This window comes from Podarcis tiliguerta (genome assembly GCF_965153285.1).
Source record: "Podarcis tiliguerta genome assembly, chromosome: 14".
Lineage (NCBI taxonomy): Eukaryota > Metazoa > Chordata > Lepidosauria > Squamata > Lacertidae > Podarcis > Podarcis tiliguerta.
In genome coordinates, this window is record NC_139547.1 from 5,260,277 (window position 1) to 5,283,607 (window position 23,331).

General features: G+C 46.4%; 1 protein-coding gene across 1 annotated transcript in view; it reads right to left on the reverse strand.

The window, feature by feature from the left end:
* LIPC (lipase C, hepatic type) overlaps nt 1–23,331 on the reverse strand; it is a 47,001-nt gene that overhangs the window by 561 nt on the left and 23,109 nt on the right. Inside the window, exons 2-8 of the mRNA XM_083413121.1 lie at nt 17,504–17,679; nt 15,129–15,308; nt 11,980–12,097; nt 8,824–9,057; nt 7,321–7,563; nt 2,414–2,534; nt 1,070–1,288 (exon numbers count right to left, since the gene is read on the reverse strand). Of these exons, the coding sequence (XP_083269247.1) occupies nt 1,070–1,288; nt 2,414–2,534; nt 7,321–7,563; nt 8,824–9,057; nt 11,980–12,097; nt 15,129–15,308; nt 17,504–17,679 (1,291 nt within the window). The remainder of the gene's footprint in view (nt 1–1,069; nt 1,289–2,413; nt 2,535–7,320; nt 7,564–8,823; nt 9,058–11,979; nt 12,098–15,128; nt 15,309–17,503; nt 17,680–23,331) is intronic.

Sequence of the window (23,331 nt, forward strand, 5' to 3'; positions counted from 1 at the left end):
TAGACTGGAAGCTCAAAGACCAATGACAGCCGTCAGTTCATCATTACACAGCAGGGCACATGGATGATTAGCAAGGAAAGCCAATCATCATAACAGCTGCAACAGCCTTTAGAACAAAAGCAGTTTCATTGCCTGGTGCAGCACTGCAAGGCTGATGATCAGGTGGACGTCCTTTGGCAAGGAAGTCCACATAGAGAATCTGTCTTAAACCAAGTCATGTTATTGGTCACTTCTGCCACAGCTCTGTGATAGAGCATATGTTTTGCATGCAGAAGGTCCTGGGATCTCGCTCTGCTTTGCTAGATGGACTGTGGTCTGAGACCCTAGGGAGCCATAGCCAGGAAGAAGGCAGTGCTGAGGAAGAGGGGACAGTGGCCAGAGGCGCCGTATGAGGCAGTTTCCTGTGTCTTACTATTGTCTGTCTACTCTAGTAGCAACTTTCCAAGGCCTCAGATGAAAAAGACTTCTTTCCCCTGCGATCTGCTCCTTTTTAGAACTGGAAATGCTTTCCAACCTGACCTTCCTGCCAAAAAAACACAGCCACTTAACCATGGGGGTCTCCTCTTTCCTGTGGGACTGTCTCTATATTGTCCTCAAATTGGAACACATGTGTATTATGATGTAATGCGGGATTCAGGGTCTTAATAATCTCTCTGTGTTTGTTTTTTGTGGTGGTGGGGCAAAATCCATCCTAGTGCAAATGCAGACATTGCCGTTGGGCCAAAGAGGAAGGGCAGCTTGTCCCTTGGAGCAAGGGTGAGGGACATGAAGTTCTCCAGCTAGCATGCCCAGTGTTTAAAGGTGATGGGAGAGGTTGTCCAGCAATGACTGGAGCCCCACAAGTGCCCTAGCCCTGCTCCAGACATCAGTTGCAGAAGGCAAGCAGTACTGGAATTGGCTGTGGTCATCCTCTAATGCAGCCTTTGCCTATCTGGTGCCCCTAGCTTTCATCAGCCCCAGCCAGCAAAGATGTTGATTGGAGTCATCTAGAGGGCACCAGCTTGGCTCAAATGGCCCAAACCCCAACAGGGCTGTAAGTAGTCATCCCACTTTGTCCCATGACACTTACTTCTGTTGAGTTTCGCCTGCCTTGACTCGTATCGTCTCCATGATGAGTCCCAGTCGGCGGTCGCCCTTTCCCCATGGGATGATTGTTTGAACAGTGTTCCAGATGTTTTCCCAAATTGCAATCCCTTCCCACTTCAACTTGATCATCATCAGCTCACCAATATCAATTTCCAGAGGGACAAGAAAAGTGTATGTTTTATTCCCTGTAATGCCTTCAACTCTTAAGGGAGAGTTGGAGAGGGAGAAAGCAAAAATCCAAGCATCATACAAGGCACAGACCCATTGAAATCAATGGACAAGTAATTCATCCAAAATGCATGTGTGACACCAATGCACCTTTCACACATTCGTTTATCCTTGGGTCTCTTTCCCACCAAATTAAGCTTGCGATATATCAAATGAACTTCACTGATACACCACTTCAATACATAACATAATATAAACAAAATCAATTTACAGAGTCAATACAAAATAGAATCAGTAAGTCAATAACTATCCAGCTGCCCCGCCCCCCGAAAATGGAGACCATGTGAGGAATATGTGTTATAAAGGATAGCAAACATGGTGGTCAGTTTGGATGTCCAGGAGCTCATTGTGATTGCCCTTAAAGCTGTGCTCCCAATGAGAGACCAAAAATGCACATAGCTCTGTTGATCCATATTATCTTCCTATATACATAAAAGTGTAAGGCTGTTGTCGGCAGCCAGGCAGATAAGCAAGGAAGCAGGGATGAGCTGCTTAATGTGGGGGAGGTGAGACATGCAGCAATCCAGAAGGAAGCGAGTGCTGGCAAAAAGCATCAGCTGACTGGCGGGCAAACTGAAGCTGCCTGCTTTTCTTGGTTTTCTTTTCCAGTGCACTTTTAAAGCTCCCAACTGTAGCGGCAGCAGTGTCTCTACCTGCCCTACACATGATGTCAGCTGTGAGATGGGTTTGGTTTAGGATTAATGTCCTTGTGGGCCAAATTTGAATCCTTGGCTGGCCAGATGTGGCATGTGGGCTGAAGGCTCCCCACCCCTATTTTACACAAAAATATTTGGTACCGCCCATGCTCCTCTCTGAGCTGATACACACACATTGGTTTCAAAGATAGATTCTATACCCGGCATAGTAAAGGAGCACACTCGGTGTTAATTTGGCTTATAATTCAGCATTTAATTTGGCTAATTAAACAATCTATGGCCTTTTAAACTGTAGGGTAGGCTGTTATTGTTATTGTTTGTTACAATGTTATATATTTTTGCATTTTTATATTGCAACTGTCCTGTGATCCTTGGATGAAGGCGGTATAGAAATTTAATAAAAAATGATAAAAACAACAGCAACAATATTACCCAGTACTCACAAAGTGATGGAGAGGTTTTCAACGTTGTCTTTGCTGCCTGTCAGTGAGATTGTGAATGTTGGATCTATTTGCCTCTCTTTGAATTCGTTGATGAAACGGAACTTGAACTGATAGTGATGAACTGTGGAAAGGAGGAAATCACTGGCTGAAAATATGCTCCTGCCTTTACAGGTACTCTCTGGCTGTCTTCTTTCTCCCTACTCCAGGGGCAAACTTGGCCTGCTAGGGGATCCGCAAGGCCATTTCCCCCAAACCACCTCTCATCAGATGGGGGAGGGCAGGGTTTAATTCTGCTGGTGCTGCTTCACCAGTGAGTTTCCTGTGGGGAATGTGCTGACAATGCAGACACCCCTCCTCTCACCCCTCCGACCAACTTTGACCAGTGGGTAGGACTGCCGAACTATCAGTTGCCTGATGTCCATCATGATGTCAGATGCTTAGCAGCTGGGGCTGGGGCCACCCACCTGTCATAGTTGGCCTATGGTGTGAGAGGAGATAAAATCTGGCCTGCTGGGCCACAAAGGTTTCCCACCCCTGTCCCACTGCAAATGCAACTTGGTGTTTGAATCCTTAGCTCAAAATTCAGATCCATAAAATGATATAAAATGAAATGCAGTGGTTCTCCCATAAAATAATTCCGTTTGTTTGCTTCATCTAATGCAACTTTCCACAACGTGTTGGCCTTCGGTGGCACTGGCTGGTTTGAAGACACAGGAGGTAACAAAGATGGGGCTGAGGAGCAACTGCAGTAGCCGGCAACAATGGTAGCAAGTGGGTAAGCTCACTGAGAAAAGGGGGGCATTCAGAATGTCTTTTCCAAAGATTCCCCCCCCCCCAAATGAAACCCGGAAGCCAGCATTGACCGTGATGCTCTTGTTTCCAGGGCAAGGGGAACTCCTCATTGGATTCAGCCTTTAATGATTGCTTTAATCATTTGCAAAATGCATCCATGTTCTGGCGTGTGGTTTTGTTGTTCCTATTGGGCATTCTCACATGATCGCTGCAGCGTTTTGAGGAAAGTCATACCAGATCATTTGACAGGCCCAGGAATAATAGCTGCACTGTTGTTCTCCGTTGCCTACGATGAAAGGCTGCTCTTGTTCCATGCCTTGACCTTTCGGATAACTTGACATTCTCAAAATGTCTTATTTCAATGGCGGCAGCCCCAGCCCCAGCAAGCAGATCTCAGGGGTGGATGCCGAGTGGGGGAAGAACAGTGCTGGGCCTCAGGGGAGGGTCTCCTTTCCACCACTCCCTCCCCGGCCAGGTCTGAGCTGTGAGTCATGAAGTCACACTGCATTCGAATGTCACGTCTTTCGTTCGTTAGTTCAGGAAACCTTTGGCAACTTGCTAGCTTTTAACTTCAGGGTGCAACCTGGGGATAATAATTTTGACCCAGCTTACATGGATGATGCAAGGATGACCAAGATCATTTCTCCTTTACATCTGCAGGTGAGGCAGTGGAAGTGCTGGACCAGTGTCTTGCCTGGGTAATGGACTGGATGAGAGCCAGCAAACTGAAGCTCAATCAGATAAAACTGAGGCACTGTTAGTGGGTGGTTCGCAAGACCAGATGGCTGGGAGATCGCCTGCTCTTGATGGAGTTACACTTCCTCTGAAGGAGCAGGTTCATAGCTTGGGGGTACTTCTGGATCCTTTGCTGTCACTTAAGGCTCAGGTTGCCTCAGTGGCTCAGAGTGCCTTCTATCAGCTTTGGCTGGTGGCCCAGCTACGCCCCTATCTGGACAGGGATAGCCTAACAACTGTTGTCTATGCTCTGGTAACGTCAATGTTAGATTACCGCAATGTGTTATACGTAGGGCTGCCTCTGAAGATGGCAGAATTCAGCTGGTGCAGAATTCAACAGCCAGGTTGCTCACCGGAGCAAGGCGGTTTGAGAGTATTACACCGATCCTGGTCTGATTGCACTGGCTACCAATCAGTTTCCAGGCCCAATTCAAAGTGCTGGTTTTGATCTATAAAGCCTTAAAATGGCTCAGGACTGCAATACCTCAAGGACCGCCTCTTTCCATATGAACCTACCTGGACCCTGAGATTATCTTCTGAGGCCCCTCTTCATGTGCCACCTCCTCAAGAGGTCTGGAGGGTGGCAACGCGAGAACAGGCCTTCTCTGCAGTGGCTCCCGGCTGTGGAATGTTCTCCCCAGGGAGGTTTGCCTGGAGCCTTCATTATACACCTTTAAGCGCCAGGCAAAAACATTCCTTTTTAACCAGGCCTTTGGTTGATCCGATTTACATCCTATGCCCTTTTAAAATGTGTTTTTAAGGGGGGGGGAGAGGGACTATAGGGTTGTTGTTTTTATTTTTATTAGGTATTTTGTGGTTTTAGATCTTGATTTTATATCTTTGATTTTGTGGTTTTATATCTTGAGACTCCTGGGTATAGGGCGGTATATAAATTCCGATGATGATGTTTAGGAATACTTGGAACAGTCTGAAATGCCATGTACAGTGGTACCTTGGGTTAAGAACTTAATTCGTTCTGGAGGTCTGTTCTTAACCTGAAACTGTTCTTAACCCGAAGCACCACTTTAGTTAATGGGGCCTCCTCCTGCTGCTGCTGCGCCACTGCTGCATGATTTCTATTCTCATCCTGAAGCAAAGTTGTTAACCGGAGGTACTATTTCTGTAACCTGAAGTGTATGTAACCCAAGGTACCACTGTAAATGCAAACTAGCATGATTGATTAGAACCAGAAATTATTTCTGCTGCCATTGTTGCAAGCCCAGGAATGTCCACCTCGCTCATGCTCCTCTCTGACCTTTCAGATCTGCGGATTGAGCATTGCTTTGTGTCTCCTCCTTTGCTCAGTTCAGCCCAGCTGGGCCCTGACACCAGGCAGAAGGGACTTTTCAGTGGAAGTACTTCTTCATGCAGTGCAGAGTTAAAGTGTGGAGTTCACTCCCATGGGAAACATCAATGGCCACCAACTTGGATGGCTTTAAAGTAGACAAATTTATGGTTATTGATGGCTACTAGCCATGATGGTTATGCTTTGCCTCCAGTCAGAGGAAGCAATTGGTTTTGAACGTCAGTAGCTGGAAACCACAGGAGGGGGGAGTGACTCCTGCGCTCAGGTCTTGCTTACTGGTTTCCCACAAACATCTGGGTGGCCACTGTGAGGAGAAGATGCTGGACTAGATGGGATACTGGCCTGTTCCATCAGGCTCTCCTTATCTTCAGCAGGGGCACAGCAATGGTGGAAGCTGCTCTTTTGGGTGAAAACGCAAGCCTGGCTGCTGAGCGTCTTCTGTAACAAAGTCAAGCCTTTCATAGTTCAGAATTTAGAATTACCGTTTGGGACGGGTTGACTCTACTCCGTCTCTTTAGCACGAGGTTGTTATTGAAAATAATGTTCACTGGCAATTAGTAGCCTGTTTTTCAAAAAAGTAATTTAAATACTTACCTGCTTTTATTGTGGATTGGACAACTATATGTTGTTGTTCCCCTTTACAAGTACTTTGAGTAAAATGTTGGATAGAATTTATCTAATAACCAACCATGTTGTTGAAGAAAAGACTTGCATGACTAGTAGGCTGTGTTCTGCTTGGGAGTCACAGAGTTTTGTAAGCCTCAGTTTGGAAAGCAGTCGAGCGGTTAAGAGGCAGGAGGGCGGGGGGGGGCAGGGAATACACCCTATCCCCCACCCATGGGAGAGACAATAAGTGTGGGATTGGTTTTAATGGGTAGGAGAGGATATATTAATTGCAATTTATCTCCCCAGGCACCCACATGTGTGGGTTGAACAGAGTTTCAAAATCCCATCATTGACAGCAAAATTAAAAGCATAGGAATTAGGCTATGAAGCCTTCTTTTGGACAGGTCCAGCTATGAAGCAAGCTGGCTCCCCCTTCCTTACCCCACTTAACTAAGAACCAGGCAGCAACTTGTAAAGCAAGTTTAAAAACTTACTTACTTTATAATCATGTGTTGGTTCACAGCAACAGTAGCAGTAAAAACTATTCAGGCAAAATCTTTATATTTACAATATAACCAGCCTCAGGCATCTGCTTGAAGCTGGAGCAAACAGAGGCATGTCTGCATCCATGGCTAGTCAAAGGGAGAGAGAAAGGAACAGGCAGCACTGTATGTTCCTTCCTCTCCAGGAGAGGAGGGGAAATGATGTCACCCAGAGCCCTCTCAACCAACTGTATTTCTATGGCCCACCTATCAGCAATACAGCTCTGTGGACTTATCCCCTTCTCATACTAACTAGCAAGGATATGCGTTTCTTAGCTTTTGCTGCTAATCTCCCACAATAAGCCACAATCTCACCTTGAAAATGCCCAAACTCTCCAGCTGCCTATTTGCACTTCAAAAACAATGCCAGTGTGAGTGACTGTTTGCGGACAAATTCCAAATAAAATCTGGAGTGCCATCAAAGGAGGAGGTCATTTGTGGCCCTCTCTGGGCAAATACACTGGCATGGCCGGTTTTTTGTCAAATTCATCAGAACCACTGAGTAATGGAAGCCTGCAGATCTGACAATCCTCCCTGGGGTTTTCTCAACCTGTCCCCATCCCTGCCCCTTTCCATCCTGAGATAGCACACCTGGCAAGTCTGTCTCCAGCCAGAGGCCCAGGAAGGGGTGGTTCTTCATATCAGGGCTGCCAAACTCAGGTTCCACCCTCACCATGGGAGTAGCCAAGGGGTTGGGGGGTTGGGGAGGGGCAGCTGCTCCCCCTAAATTAAAATACAAAGCTAGCTAACTGAGGTTCTGCCCCCACAACAAAAGCCCCCCCCCAATCCTGGCTACGCCTATGATGCTCACTCAGAGACACACCTAAACCCATATGTTGTGTAAGCACAGATAGACGTTGCCTGCCTTGGCTTCCCAGGAGACATGGCTGCAATCTCTTGCTCCCTCCTCATCTGCTCACACCAACCTTTGAAAGGCACCTGGGCTCGTGTCTTCAGGAACAGCTGCCGGCTGCCAGGGACCCTCTCCTTCCGAATATGGTAGCCCAGGATGTTGCACCTCTTTGCCCTGCAGCTGAGGCACCGGCCCTTGTCAAAGGTCTGCATGTCTTTGCACCAGTAGCCCTTGATATGCTGGTTGTTGTGCCACAGGGAGTCGATGAAGAGGTGGACGGACCTTTCGTGCGCACACTTCACGGTCTGAGCCAGACCTGCACAAAAACAGGGCAGCAGGACCAAGCGCTTCCGCGATCTCTTGTTCACAGGGAATGGAAATTGCTCCCAACCTGGTCTCTTCTCCCCCAGCACTCTGCTGCCATGTCCCTCTTCTGACAAGCCCCCTCCTACCAGCACCAATCTGAAGGACAGAGCCAGCTATCTACATCCCAGGGATGAAATCAAGAATAAACCACCCGCTGCTACTCTTGAATCATTCCGTCAGAAGAGCCAGGAGACAGACTGCAAGGAAGATGAAGACAGGACCTGATTTCAGCAATCATTTATGATATGTCGCCCTGTGCGAAGCCAAAATTTGGCATTCCCAAATGGATCCTATCAACTATGGATTGTCTGAAATTTGCACCCCCTCAGGGAACCACCTGCACCACCCTAAATCTGGCACTGATGAAGAGGAAAGGCTACTTGAGGAACCTCAGAACTTTTGCCCGCAGGGAGACCTTCCCTGAGACCCCATCCGCTTGGGAAGGGCAGCAGCAAGGCAAGTGGCAGCAGCCAGAAGTGCAGTCCTCTCCCTCTCTTTGCATCTTGGGAAATGCCGGGCTCTAATGGCAGAGGCAGAAGAATCCAGGAAGGTGGGGGGCAGCTGGTTGGCAGGCTGTGTTCTGTTTGTGGGCCGCAAGACATACGAGACTGAGTGAGGGGAACAGCAGGCAATAGGAATTGGGGACAGGAGTGCTACTGGGATCCTTAAGCTCTTTCAGCTGATGCTTAGAAGCACTAAGGACAACCCATCCTGTTCTCTTGCTTGGGCCTCCCCGCAGTTCCAAGCACATCTGCCTGTAAACTTTGGAATTCAATCCATTCCACTCAAGAGAAAGGGGGGCGGGCTCTTTCGCACATTTTGCATGAAGGGGTCTCTGCTCTTCAACAACTTCAGCGACATTAAAACTGTCAGCCTTCAAGGGGCCACAAGACTCACTGTTGGTTTTACTGCACCAGACTATAACAATCATCTCCTTCAAAGCTGTGGAAATATCAGATGCACAGATCCTGTGGGAGAAGATTTTGCCTAAAGGTGTGTATGGGATGCAACAGTATATTATGGGGTGGGGAGGAGGAGTGCTGAAAGTGTGGGATGGCAGTTACACTTGTGGGCCTCACCTTGCAGAGCCCCAACATTACCACACCTCCTTCTCTCTTCCTGGTTGGCCTCTGTGAGAATAGGATGCTGAGGGAGATGTGCCATGAACTCGATCCAGCCGGGCGCTTCTTACATTTCTTATGTTCCTTACCTGTAATTCCATACTGCACGATGTGATTGTAGACATGCATGATGTGGCATCCAGGCTGAAAAGTCCCTCCATTGGGGTAGAAGTCAAAGTGAGCAACAGGCTGCTTGATGCCAACGCTGAGGCCCATTTGCTGCTGGGTGAAGGTGTGGATGGCATCGACAAAGTCTGCATCATCTGGGGATAAGCGGTCTGTTGGGGACATGCCTTCAAAGAGAGGGCCAGCCGGGTCAAGCCCTGTAGGAAATGCAAACCAGGCCTTGTGATGAGGGCACCATCTCCAGACTGTGCCCGTTGACAGGGTACAGGGGCTTCTGCCCATCTCATGATGTAAAGTTCAATGCCTCCAAGAGGGGGAGAGTAGGGGCAATGGAGGTGGTGGGTCATAGCTCAGTGATACAGCGTGTGCTTTGCCTGCAGAAATCACACCACATTTTTGTAATTGCAAGTTATAATTATAAACTGTTTTGAACATTGTGCTTTAATGTTGTAGCATGCCCTGGGATCTTGGGGTGAAAGGCCAGCAATTAATAATAATAATAATAATAATAATTAGGGAACAGGGCAAAGGTGGTGTGGGATTCTGCAAAGTTTCAGTAAAAGTGTGGGGAGGAGAGCAATGTTAACCCTTGATTTCTCCGAGGTGGAAAATCTCAAATGGCTCCATCTTTCCAAGCCTCAGCCTGGAAATGATGTTCATGGGAGCTGAGCAAAAGTTCCTCTGCTGAAGACCCTCCTCAAGTTTTGCTCCTGCCTCACCTTTAGAACAAAGCACCACCCTCTCACTTCTGGCCTGGGAGCAGCGCTGGCTCTTGGCTTACCAGAATCAAGCAGGTGGAGCAGGGACAGGGGGGTAACCAGACCGTCCCCTACTTTTGCTCTGTCTTTCCCATCCACTCAACCTTTCATTGTTGCTCGTCCTCATGTTTTTGGAAGGCGTCTCTTTGACACAGAAAACACACAGCAGCCTATTGTGTAACTGGGTTCAAAGAAGGGGGTAGATAGCCATGCAAGATGTGGAGATAGGTTGCTATGAATGAAGCTATTCAAGGCAGCTTTCCTTTTGCAAGAGGTCTCCTTTGCACTAATTCCTGCTAAGCAGGAATGCTGCACTGTTCTAGACTTCCTGGAAGCATTTGGAATATGATTATTTAATTGCAGAAATGGTGGGGCCTGCTTGACAGTCTATGACTGGAAGCCTGTTGGGCTTGGACCCTTTTTACACACCAGGCCCAAGATAGAACCCAGCACTTTTTCATCTTTGATGCAAGCATCAGAAGGTAAGGCAACCATTGTTCTGGGCGCAATTAGTTCTAAGCACTGAGGTTTTCTTGCAGCTGCCAAATACGAGCAAATGCTACAGAGATACTTTCTAGAGAGATTATCCTGCCCAGCCCAGGACCAACACCACAGGCACTGAAGAGTGAGGTTATCACCCCTCTACTATTGTCCATTGCTACAGTGTCCTTTCTTTTGGCAGTTCAAAATTAACTGGTGACAGCAAAAACTGAAAAGTTTTTAGCGGGGACAACTAGAATAAGATCTGTCATTTGATTATTGATCTAAACCCCCAAAATGTATTTTATATACAGTAGTTAAGTTTTTACCTTTATCTTCTGTACATTGTATCTTATTTTATTGCTATGGCTGGTGGCTGACGCAAATAAAGATTATTCTGATACTGATTCACAGGCACTGTTGAATGAAGCAAAATGATTTTTGTTCCCAAACATGTAAACTATCCCTTAAAATCGAAAGGTCGGCGGTTCGAATCCCCGTGGCGGGGTGCGCTCCCGCTGTTCGGTCCCAGCGCCTGCCAACCTAGCAGTTCGAAAGCACTCTCGGGTGCAAGTAGATAAATAGGGACCGCTTACTAGCGGGAAGGTAAACAGCGTTTCCGTGTGCGGCTCTGGCTCGCCAGAGCAGCGATGTCACGCTGGCCACGTGACCCGGAAGTGTCTTTGGACAGCGCTGGCCCCCGGCCTCTTTGAGTGAGATGGGCGCACAACCCTAGAGTCTGTCAAGACTGGCCCGTACGGGCAGGGGTACCTTTACCTTTACTTTTATGGCAGAAAACCGTATTTTTTGCTCTATAGGACACACTTTTCCCCCTCCAAAAATTAAGGGGGAATGTGTGTGGGTCCTATGGAGTGAATGCAGGCTCCTTGGCTTCAGTGATAGCAACACGAAGCCTCTGAAGTGCAGAGGGAGTGCTCCCTCCGCGCTCTGGAGGCTTTGCGTTGCTTTTGCTGAAGCCTGGAGAGTGAGAGGGGTCAGTGTGCACCGGCCGCTCTCGCTCTCCAGGCTTCAGGGATAGCCGCCTGAAGCCTCTGGAGCGCAGTGGGAACTCTTGCTGTGCTCCGAAGGCTTAGGGATAGCTGCCTGAAGCCTCCAGAGTGCAGCAGGAGCTCCCGCTGTGCTCTGGAGGCTTCGGGTTGCCTTCACTGAAGCCTGGAGAGCGAGAGGGGTGGGTGTACACCGATCCCTCTTGCTCTCCAGGCTTCGCTTTGCTGGAGAGGCGCTGCACAGTTTTCCCTCTCTGCACAGCGCCCCTTCAGTGAAGCGGGAGGAGAAATGGAAGGGGCTCCGTTTCTCCTGCCGCTTCACTGAAGGGGCGCTGAGCAGAGAGGGGGAGATTCCCCCCCCCCCGTTCTCCCCCTCTAAAACAAGGTGCGTCCTATGTTTGGGTGCATCCTATAGAGCAAAAATACGGTAATTAATATTATTAGCTGATAACTGATTTTGCATATACCGGTAGGTGTGTGTGTGGGGGGGGGGTGGGTGTAGAAATTATCCTACTGTAAAGAAGTAAACTATATATTCATTACTCACTTTTTCTACTGAATGGGGTATGGGGATGTCCCCTCACCCCAGAAGAGAATGCAGGCTGGAAAAAGTTATCCGCCTCGGTTTTGACTGAGGGGTTTAAGACAGGAAGCTGCCTTATATGGAGTCAGACCACTGTTCTATCTAGCTCAGCTGTGTCTACACGGACTGGCAGCTGCCCTCCAGGATTCTGGGCAGGGTTCTCTCACAGCCCTGCCTGGAGATGCTGTCAGGGATGGTACCCAGGGCCTTCTGTACACAAAGCAGCTGTTCTACTGCTGAGCTACAATGGCCCTTCCCCCAAGGTACGCTTTGCGGGATTTTTCTTCTTACCTGTAATTCTGCCAATCTTCCTTGCACCCCTAATGTAGCTGCCGGCAAAGCCAGAGACGTGAGCGCCAAGGCTGTACCCAATCAGGTGAGCATTGCCTCTGGAGAACTGGACAGATTCCTGGAAGATACCCGGCAGCCATGTGAAGTAAAGGCAAAATGTGGGGCATGCATTGTTGTTGCAGGCTCAGCCTGGAGCTGGCGCAAGACATTTGGGTGCCCGAGATGGGAATCCAACTGACCTCAGTCCCTCCCACTAATGAGCATGAGGCACAACTTGGTGGGAAGTTCTCTTGTGCAAGCCCCATTGGAACAGTACAGTTGTGCTCTTGCATTGCTCCCATTCATTTCAATGGGGTTTGCCCAGGAGAACCTCCCAGTTGTATTTTTTATTTGTTCCATTAGAATCTCAGCTGTTCCTCCAAGGCTATTTGATCCTCACAATGGCCCTAGAAGGTTGGTGTGAGTGACTAGCTCAGGGTCACACAGGGTGCTTCATGGCTGAGTGGGGATGATGACGATGGTTAATTGCACTTAGAATCATAGAATTGGAAGGGACCACGAGGGCCATCTTGTCCACTGCAGGAATCTTTTGACCAGTGCTCAAACCTTGAGTTTAAGAGTCTCCTGCTCTACTGACTGAGATAGTTGCATTTACTTTTTCACAATATGACTTATAATATGCAACTTGCAATATGATTTGAACCTGGGTCTCCCCAGTCTACGTGTGACACTCTCATTCAGCCTTCCCAACCTGCTGTCCTCCAGATGTTGCTGATTTACCCATTGGTCCTGCTGCCTGTGGCTGATGGGACTTGCTGGACTTCAACGCCATGTGGAGAGCTCCAAGTTTGGCAAGTCTGCTCTAGTCAGCATGTCAAACTGGATTGTACCCCGTGGCCCAAATCCATCTGGCTCCCTTGCAGGCGGAATGTTGCCCCAACTCCCCCAATTTACCTTATCATGCACCCACTCTGGTCTAGGAAGCTGTTCGTACGGTTTTGGGACCACATTCAGAATTAATTTGAACTCGTGAGATTCAGAGAGAGGCTGCACTCAAGAAAAGTCCTGATTGATCAGTCTGCTGGGCCATGTAGTCTAGCATCTCACATCCCACTGTGGCCAGAGCCGCCTGGGAAACCCACAAATGGAGTTTGAAGTCAGGCGCACACACACACACACACACACACACACTCCAGCTCTTGCTCTCAAACAGCTGATATTCAGAGGCAGACAGTGTCTTTAAGTAGAGTCTTGATTTAGCTCTCATGCCTTTTGGCTCCTGGTGGACCAGGAATATAACTTGTCCTTCTTAAAAGCTCTATAAGCTAGTGGTCATCACCATCACTACATCATGTGTCAATTAATTCCACAAGTTAGAAGTGCTGCTGCTGGCTTAATCCCACACTGTAGGAAAGAAATCACAGGGAGTTGTTTGTTTTACTTTTCGAATAATGCAGGAACTCTGTTCCTTATTACCATGGCAGAAAAACTGTGTTTAAAAATGTATTTCTTTAGACCCAGGTATGCAGAATGTTGATAAGTTTTAAAATCTGTTTTTAGTTTATGGTTGACTTTAATTATTTTGTTAAATGTTTCAAATAGTTGTTTTTTGTCACTTATTATTTTATTAGTTTATTCTTTTCGTAAACTGCTTTGAGTTGGGTTTGTTTTGTTTACAATCAAGTGGTATATGAATTTTATGAAACTAATGAAAAACAAATAAATGATAAATAAAAGGGATTGCTTTGCAGACGTGAAAATTGTCATGCTTGTTCATTTCACCCTTTGCTTCAAGCAGTGCTCTACCTTCCCCTGAGACACTGGCACATTGCAAGTGCCGCATCCTTGTCCGAAATGTAAGAGGCCTCAACTGCACCTGACTTGACAGAATGACAGGCTATAGAGAGCTGATATGAATACATGCCTGTGGGGTCAAAATTGGCCCAGGGCACTCCACTCTCCCTAATCAACACTGAATACACTTTACTTCCTTGTTTAAATTCTGCCACCACAATGGAGAGAATCACTCCCCCTTCTAGGCTAATGCTCTCTTTGCATTATATTCAGAAGACCGTATGGTTGCAGCTGGTGATTAGTAGGAAAACCCAGGCCTAGTGCAACCTTTGAGGCCTCGTCCACACTTCTGCTTGTCCTGTGCTTAGGAAACCTGGATCCAAACTATTTTCCATTTGCCCCACTGCTTTCGCTAAGGAAACCCACTTTTTACCATGGAATCGGAGCAAATGTGAATCCATGGAAAACCTGGTTGACATCTGCTCCAATTTTGTGGTAAATAGGGGAAGTTGGTGGGACAAGCAGGAGTGTGGATGAGCCCTGAGAAGAGAGCCTTCCTCCAACCCTGCCCTGATGGTACAGCTCACTGCATGTAGAAAATTAGCACAGCCAAGTGAGGACTGAAGTAGGAACCAGCATGGTGTAGTGGTTCCCTTGCAGACTCGTAATCTGGTGAACTGGGTTCGCTTCTCCGTTCCTCCACATGCAGCTTCTGGGTGACCTTGGTCTAGTCACACTTCTCTGAAGTCTCTCAGCCTCACTCACCTCACAGAGTGTTTGTTGTTGTGGGGGGGAGGGAAAGGAGATTGTTAGCTGCTCTGAGACTCCTTAAGGGGAGTGAAAGTTGGGATATCAAGTCCAAACTCCTCCTCTTCTTCTTTCTCCCTGTCATGCTCATTTTTTTCTCAGGCAGAGAGTTTGAAAAATGGCATGGCCCATCTCCTGCCTCAAGATGGTAGAGTCTATACCAGGCTTCCTCAACCTCAGCCCTCCAAATGTTTTTGGCCTACAACTCCCATAGCTAGCAGGACCAGTGGTCAGGAATGATGGGAATTGTAGTCTCTGGAGGACCAAGGTTAAGGAAGCCTGGTCTATACCATCACATCAGGACTTTACCACCTCCTGCGTAGACCAGACCAACAAAGGCAGTAGCAGCAAGGCAGAGGATCTGTTGCCAGTGGTCTGCTCTGCAGGGTTGGTGCTGGGACAGTGGTCCCCCACCTCTACACCAGCCCATAGCTATAAGTGGCCGGCACAAGACACATTTACAAATTGTAAGTTGGAGGAGCTGGGGTGGTAGGGAAGAGGCATTAAACACACACTTCATACTGTCTCCTCTGTCTGAGTATGCTTACCTCCAGCCATTCTAGGAATCGAGCAATTTCTTGGCCAACGTCTCGGGTGTTCTGCACTGCAATGGGGTAGTGCGCATGCGCAAGGGCCAGCCAATCAGTGATGATCACGTTTGTTTGTGTCAGCTGGGATTTCAGGGCTTCGGCCAGCTTCCAAATCCAGCCTTCTAGCCTTCCATCCACCTGCAGTCATGGGAGAAAACCAAGTCTGTAAAATTCATGATGCCCTGTCATGAAGTAGTGAGCCTGTGAGCAAGTACCACTGGGCGGAGCCCCTCAGGCAGGTGGTAACAATTAGTCCCCAAAGTGGGAGCATGTGATGGGGCTGGCTGGTTGCCAGAATTCCCCAGCCCCTATAAATCTCTGAGTTAACCTGCCTGAGGAGAGAGAGAACATGCCATGTATTAGACTTGCTGGTTGATGTTCTGTAGCTGGTGCCAGAGAAGAAACCAATAAAGCCTGGTAACTCGTTTGGTGCCTGCAAGTGATTGATTAATAGCTTGGAGGGAGGACATGGGAAAGAGACCCCCTCCTTGATAAGCCCAAGCAAGGGCAGGCCTGGAGAATTGCTCACAGCCAGCTGACAGCCAGGCCACCAACTCCTTGCAAACCCCAACGGTGCGCCTTGGGTGATTGCTTCCTAATGGCCAAAGACAGCCTGTCACATCCTTGATCTGGGGCTCCAGTTTTGCCCATCTGCTGTAGCATGAACAATTCCCAGGACAGAAGTTTTATATTTTTGACATCTGTATGGTGACATGCTTATATTTACTCTCACACACCCTTATTTCAGTGGAAAGGAGGGGTATAGTTCTGCATGTGAGGCCAACTGAAAGTAATAGCATGTTGTTGTTGTTGTTGTTTTTAAAAGGTGTATGGTTAAGACCATGACTAAATAGATTCTCCTCATCCTTTTGGGGTGAGTGAATATAATATATTGTTATAGGTTTGAGGGGGCAGCCTGGGACCCCCCCAAACCCTAGAAATGAATAAATGGTAGGATTTCGATTATTTGGAGTACTGAAAGGAAGACTGCAGGCTGGTGGAAAAATACAGGCTAAGCTACCTTTCCAAGCAAGGGCCTCACCTGACAAAAGGTGCTGATGGCCCATCCAAAAGGAAACCTGGGCCTGGGCAGAAAGAAGGTTGTTAGGTTAATTGGGTGTAAAGTGACAGGAAATGACAGTCTTTAGCAAGGTGTGCTGGGAAGAAGAACAAAGGGAGAGATCCATCTTGGGCAGGTTGGCTGAAGGCTGGCTGGGAGAGATGGCTTGCACTTCAGTGCTGCACTACTGTGGGGAACAAGTCCCTCTTGGAATGGCCATGCTGTAAGTTCTGGAATTCCTCCAAGCAGACCGAAGGTGTAAATATGTGAATAAATAATGTTTCTTAAAACTATGGCAGTCTCCACTGCGTCTTCAGTTTTCCAACGGAGGACAAACTTTGGGTGAGCGCTAATGAGTTATTCCCAATGTTTAGTCAGAATCTCCCTTCTTGTAATTTGAATCCAATGGTTCGGGCCCTGCCCCCTTGGAGCAGCATAAAGAAAGCTTGCTCAATCTTCCATGTGTCAGCCCTTCAGATATTTGAAGATGTCTATTACATCTTCTCTCAGCCTTCTGCTCTCCAGGCTAAATATACCCATGTCTGCAAATGGTCTGGAGTCATTCAAAACACTTGCTTTAGGCATCCTTGGTGTAGCAAGAATTTGAGGTTGAGCAGAAGGAGGTGGCAGAGGTGTAGCTGGGCAGGGTGAGGGGGTCAGTGCCTCAGACACACTTTGTTCCAGGGTGTATTTTGCTCCCCACACTGCCCTTTCCAGCCCCATGCTGGTTTGTGAGTCTGACCCCACATTCCAGCCTTGCAAAGCAACGTGGGGCTGGCAGGGCATCAGGAGGATGCAAGAGGCCCACGATCAGGCTGATTGGAAGGGCGCATGCCTGTCTAGCTGCAGCCTCCTCACATTGCCCTCCACGCCCCGCCTTCCTAGGGTGCCCCAGGTATGCCCACTCCAGGTGCTGGGAAGACATGATCCGCCGCTGGGAGGTGGTAAAATCCTGAAATGGGAGAAGGGGCTGTGCCAGTGCAGGGTAGGTTTGAATGCCCCTTTGTTATGCCCCCTCCCTCCCACTCCCCTGTCTTTTCTGGTAGGGAGTTTGAAAAATGGCAGTGCCCACCTGCAGCCTCTAGATGGTACAGCCCATAACATTGTGCCAGGACTCTACCACCTCCTCCACAGATCAGGCCAATGAACAACCTTTGAGAAAAAATGAAGTGGGGGGGACCCTGTATGAGGCCAGATTTATCTAGATATCAAAGTTCAACTGAGCAACATCCCTGGATAAGAAAGAAAGAAAAAGTGCTGTGAAGTTCATTACCGACCATCCGTGGACTATCATCACCAAAGGAAGAGAGGCATTGAAACGGCATTTTTCAAGGGTATCGAACTGGTTAAATTCGATCAGGCAGCCTTCTTCAATGGTATTTGAGTAGAGCAGGAACTTTGTTTCAGAGCGGGAGTGACTGGTCCTTCGGATTGGCTGCAGTTGTGGCCCTGCAAAGAGATGTTTCAGAAATTTATGGGGGTTTTCTTCCATAAAGTTTATACACCACTTGATTGTAAACAAGAAACTAAAACCTCAAAGTGGTTTACAAAAATGACAAAACAATAAACAAGATAAAGAAAAAACAATGTAAGACTTTCAAATAGTATGATACATTGGGCAAAATATATTGGTCATAATATTCAGTTAGAAGACTGGGGGAAATTATGGCAGGCTGGAATAAACTTTACAGCATGCAGTTTACTTAAAGAGAATGTAATGAAAATGATGTATAGATGGTGCATAACACCAGTGAAATTAGCAAAAATGTATAAAACAAATAATCAATGTTGGAAATGTAAAGAAAAAGATGGTAGTTTTTATCATATGTGGTGGGATTGTAAGGAAGTGAAGGCATTCTGGGAAATGATATATAATGAACTTAAAAAAATGTTGAAATATAAATTTGTCAAAAAACCAGAAGCCTTCCTATTAGGAATTGTAGGTAGAGAAATACACAGGCAGGATAAGACATTATTTTTATATGCTATAACCGCAGCGAGAATATTATTAGCCCAACAATGGAAGCAAGAAGAGATACCATCGAAAGAAGAGTGGCAGATGAAATTAATGGACTATGCCGAATTGGCAAAATTAACTGGGAAAATTCGGAACCAGCAGGACCAGAATTTCTTGAAAGACTGGAAAAAAATTATGTTGTACCTGAAAGACAACTGTAAACAACTGACATTGCTAATAGGTTTACAGGAAGTTTTGTAGGCTTAAATTATCATTTATTACTAAATGTAATTTACAAATTGTTTATTTAATATTATGATTTAATAGTAATATTAATAAGAATAAAATGTATACAAGAGATTAAGTTGGAAAACCATTAGTTGAGGATGAGGGAAGTTCCAGGCTTATACAGCCAAATGTTTGTTTATTCTATTGACAAAATTGATGTTATGATGGAAAATATTTGGAGAAACCAATAAAAATTATTATTAAAAAAGACTTTCAAAAAGTTAAAGTAACAGTAAATTAAAAACAGATTAAAACTTGCATAAATTTTCTAAATATCTGGGTAGTCTTGCCTAAACAAAAATATTTTTAGCAGACGCTGAAAATGGTACAGTGAAGGTACCTGATATCAGTAGCACGGAGTTCCAAAGTGCAGGAGCTGCCACATTAAAAGATGGAGTACAAATGTGGAAGGGGTTTTATGTGGCACCTGTAACAGTGCCGGTTCTGCCGACTGAAGCAATCAGGTAGTGTTAGGTACTGAAGTTCTCACCCTGGGCCAGCAGAGGGATACTGTAGATAGTTCAGGTCCACATATGCAAATAAGGGATTGAAAGTGACGTTTAGTGATTGGATAGTTACAGAAAATGGTTACTGTTGCGTTCTAGTGGAGCTCTATATAAGCAGGATGGCTGAATCCTTCAGTTCAGTTCTGTTCTGGCATGTGAATAAACAAGAGCTGTTTGAAGAATCGCTGTGTCGTCAGATATGTTCACCCACAAGTTAACAGGTGGGTGTTAATGGGGTCTGGTGATCTCGTAGTCACCCCTCTGATGAGTTTTGTTTGGTGAGTCAGGTTTATTCTTCTTTCTTTCCAGGAAAGGCCTCTGGGACTATGGAACAGGGTGGAAGGAGATCCTGCAAACCTATCAAGTTGTTATTTTTGAAATATGGCTACTTAACAGGTCTTGTTCCAATGTTCTAGAGAGCATTTTGGTTGCCAACTTCATTCTAATAGGGCTCCTGTGTTCTTAAAGGCACTTTTCCTCAACAAGGGGACAAAGAGAATGGGGAACTGGCTGACAGTGTGAAAAGATTCCTGGTGGCCAGGAAAAAAGGCTGGTGCAGTGAAGCTCATCAAGAGAGAACATTGTTGCTTATGCTGGATCTCTCATTCAGTGGGTCAAAAAACACACACACTTGGGGCAGTGACAGAGGATGAGAACCCCTTTAGTTGCCTTCATTGGCCATGCAAGTCCGTTATGAGTGCCTTCTACTAAGCATGTTGCTGCATCATCTGTGAAGGACAAGAAACAGAACCTCTGGTGACACTAACCATTTTCTTTCCGTTTGGCAATTTTGCCACAATTCAAATATGGGGGAGAAATTTGGTTTTGTGTGCATTTTAACGTGAACCCCCACCCCCCGCCACACTTCCCAAAACAACCAAATGGTGCTCTGCCAAGTGGCAGCTACCCTGCAGAATTTGCCGTGCAATTATCCAACCAAGAATGTGTATCTTAAAGGGAAGCATGCATAAAAGTGTACATGTATTTGGGAACATAAAAAGGCATTGCCTTTGGGGAATTGGCTTGTAGAAATATTTATGGTAGGCAAAACTGCATATAAAATGTGTCTATTAGCATAAATGTACCCAAAAATGCTAACTTAAAAAAATAAATTGGAAGCTGATACAGAGAGAGAGAAAACCCAAATCCATAGTGTCACTGATATCTAGTCTCAGAACCAGATTCAAACATCTATTCATTTGCTGGAGCTTGAACTGGTTTTCCTGAACTGCTTACTTCCTCTGTTCATCCCTGTTAATTTCTACAGCATTAATGTGACTTGCATCCTGATATAACTTTAACAAGACTTTATCTGCCACCAAGCACCACAACACTAACTAATCACATTAAGCAAAAAGGCAAGCTGTGAGCCGTAAATGTCAGAACAAAGCCATTCTTTTCATCACTTTAATTAAAAAAGAAATTCTTAGCTAGGATTACACTTATTAATGTTAAGGGGTAAGTTGTGGGTGAACATATCAGACGACACAGCGATTCTTCAAACAGCTCGTTTATTCTGAGGCCAGAACAGAACTGAACTGAAGAGCTCAGTCAGCCTGCTTATATAGAGCTCCAGAACAACGTAACTGTAGCAACTTTCTAAAACTATCCAATCACTGAACGTCACTTTCGATCCTTCATTTGCATACAAACTATCCAATCACTGAACGTCACTTTCGATCCTTCATTTGCATAACTATCTACAGTATCCCCCTGCTGGCCCAGGGTGAGATCTTCAGTACATAACATTAAGTATCACTTATTCAAGAAGAACCACTTTCACCCAGCAACCTCTTGCTGGTGCAGGCTCTCCATACCCAGACAGAACCAGCCCCACCCCTGCAAAAGCTCCCTTTCCCTCTCTCAGCTCCATATGTGCAAAGCCTTCCAACTTCACATTCCAGAGGAAGGAGACTCCTCCTCACACAAGAGTTCCACGTGTCCATCAGAGCACAGGTGAAGAGCAGGCCTTTCCTGCTACTTTCCTCTACTCTTTTCTGTTGGGGCTGAGCACAGGAGACTCCAGATTCTGAAGAAGGAACCTGTAAAGCAGGGCTGGGGAAGTTGAGGGGTGGGCTGACAGGAATGGATTCCAACTCCCACCTTTCCTTACAGCTGGCCGTGCAGGCTGGGTCTGGAAGGACCCCACAGGTGAGTGTGGGTGACTTTCAGAAAGACTGGGCCGTGGCTAATTCAGCTGCTAGAAATATGTTAAAAAATAAAAACATTGTCCAGTAGCACCTTAGGGACCAACTAAGTTTGTTGTAGGTATGCACACTTCTTCAGATACACTGAAACAGAAGTCACCAGACCCTTATGTGGGAGTGTGGGGTGGGGTTTTTTCTCAGGAGGGTAGTAGGAGATGGGTGATTGACTCAATGGGTATGGTAAACCTGTTGATGAATGTTAAAGACTGCAATTAGTACTACAGGAAAAAGCAAGGGATAGTATGCAGATGATTAGCATATGTAATGAGACAGGAATCCAATATCTCTATTAAGACCAGGTCTCTCCATAGTTTTCTACTTGGCATTGTAGTGAGGATATTAATAGACAGGACAAGAAACTGTTTTTATACGCAACAATGGCAGCAAGAGTATTGTTGGCACAGAAATGGAAACAAGAAGAACTACCGACGAAAGAAAAATGGCAGATGAAATTAATGGACTATGCAAAATTGGATAAGATGACAGGAAGGATTCGAAACCTGCGGGATCAGAGTAAATATTTGAACTATTTGAATAGCAATTGTAATCAACAAATTATGCTAGTAGGATTTCAAGAAGTTTTGTAAGGAGGTTTATGCAAAATATTGCTGAGAAAACTATGATAAGAATTATTAGTGAAGGAGTATTAAATGTAATACTGAAAATAATGAAATGCAGATTAAGTGATAAAGACTGAAAAATCTTCAGATGCCGTTGATAGAAGTCCAAAACATTGTATAAGATAATAAAGTATGTTATGTGATTTTTGGAAATTATTTGTAAAAATCAATAAAAATATATTTTTTAAAAGGGAATGGGGCTGCAGAGGAGCACAAAGCAGCCCCCAGAAATGGGCTGGGATTTGTCTGAGAGGAAGCCGGGCAGCGTGTGGCTGGGAAAGACTCCAGTTTTGTGATGTGTCCATTGGCCCATATCTATCCCCTGAAGAGGTGAGAGTAAACTTGGAGTTTACTTGCAGAAGAGGACAAGAAGCCTCTTCCACAAGAGGAACATTGGACATTATTATCCCAGGCCAGGCCACTGGTTCTCTAGGTCAGGACTCTCTATGACTGGCAGTGGTTCTCCAGGGAGTCTTTCTTAGCCTTCTCTGTAAATGGCCCATCAGGGATTGAACCTGGGAGCTTCTGCCTGCAATGCAGCTGCTCTGTCATGGGTCTGTGGACCCTTCCCAATGCACACTCCTGGGCAATGGACGGTGTTGTCTCACACACCATAATTCTATACATATGCCAGTTTCCTTCCAAAGAACTCAAGGCAACTCAAGGCAACCCCCTACCAGCTCTGGTGAGAAGCCAGGCTCCTGCCTCCATCATCCATCCCTAGACAGCAGCCGTTACCTCAGCTGGTCATTAGAAGAAACTGCAACTAAGAATTTATACAGTGGTACCTCGGGTCACATACGCTTCAGGTTACATACGCTTCAGGTTACAGACTCCGCTAACCCAGAATTAGTACCTCAGGTTAAGAACTTTGCCTCAGGATGAGAACAGAAATCGTGCTCCAGTGGTGCAGCGGCAGCAGGAGGCCCCATTAGCTAAAGTGGTGCATCAGGTTAAGAACAGTTTCAGGTTAAGAACGGACCTCCGGAACGAATTAAGTACATAACCTGAGGTACCGCTGTACATGTATTTGCTTATCTCCTTCTCCCACCTGATTCGTTTCCTTTTTATATCATGTCTCTTTAAACTGTAAGTCTGAGGGCAGGGACTGTCTTGCTTACAGAGCCGTTCCGGAGCTTTTTTTGGGGGGGGGGCAAAGAGTTTGATAACTAGTCTTAAAACAATGGTTTACTATGTAAGAAATGCAACACAAAAGGAGAAAGTGACAGGGAGGAAAGAGGTCTCATGGCCACTGCTCAAGATAGTTCAGAGAAGGGAGGGGCCCAATGCCAGCTGGTCTCAGCCAAGCCGCTGGAGGGATGCAGCCAAGTGGAGGGAAACCCTTCTGAGAGCTCAGGAGCCTAAAGGTCCCTGCCATGGTGCCCATCTTTGGGATCAACTGCCCTCTTGCAAAGGGGTTTCCTGTGCCATCCTCAGCACTTCCCTCTCTGCCTTCTGTCTCACCTGCCCTGGAGTGGGTTGTGCAGAGAGGGCCCTGCAAATGCCAGTCAGGCTGGTGATTC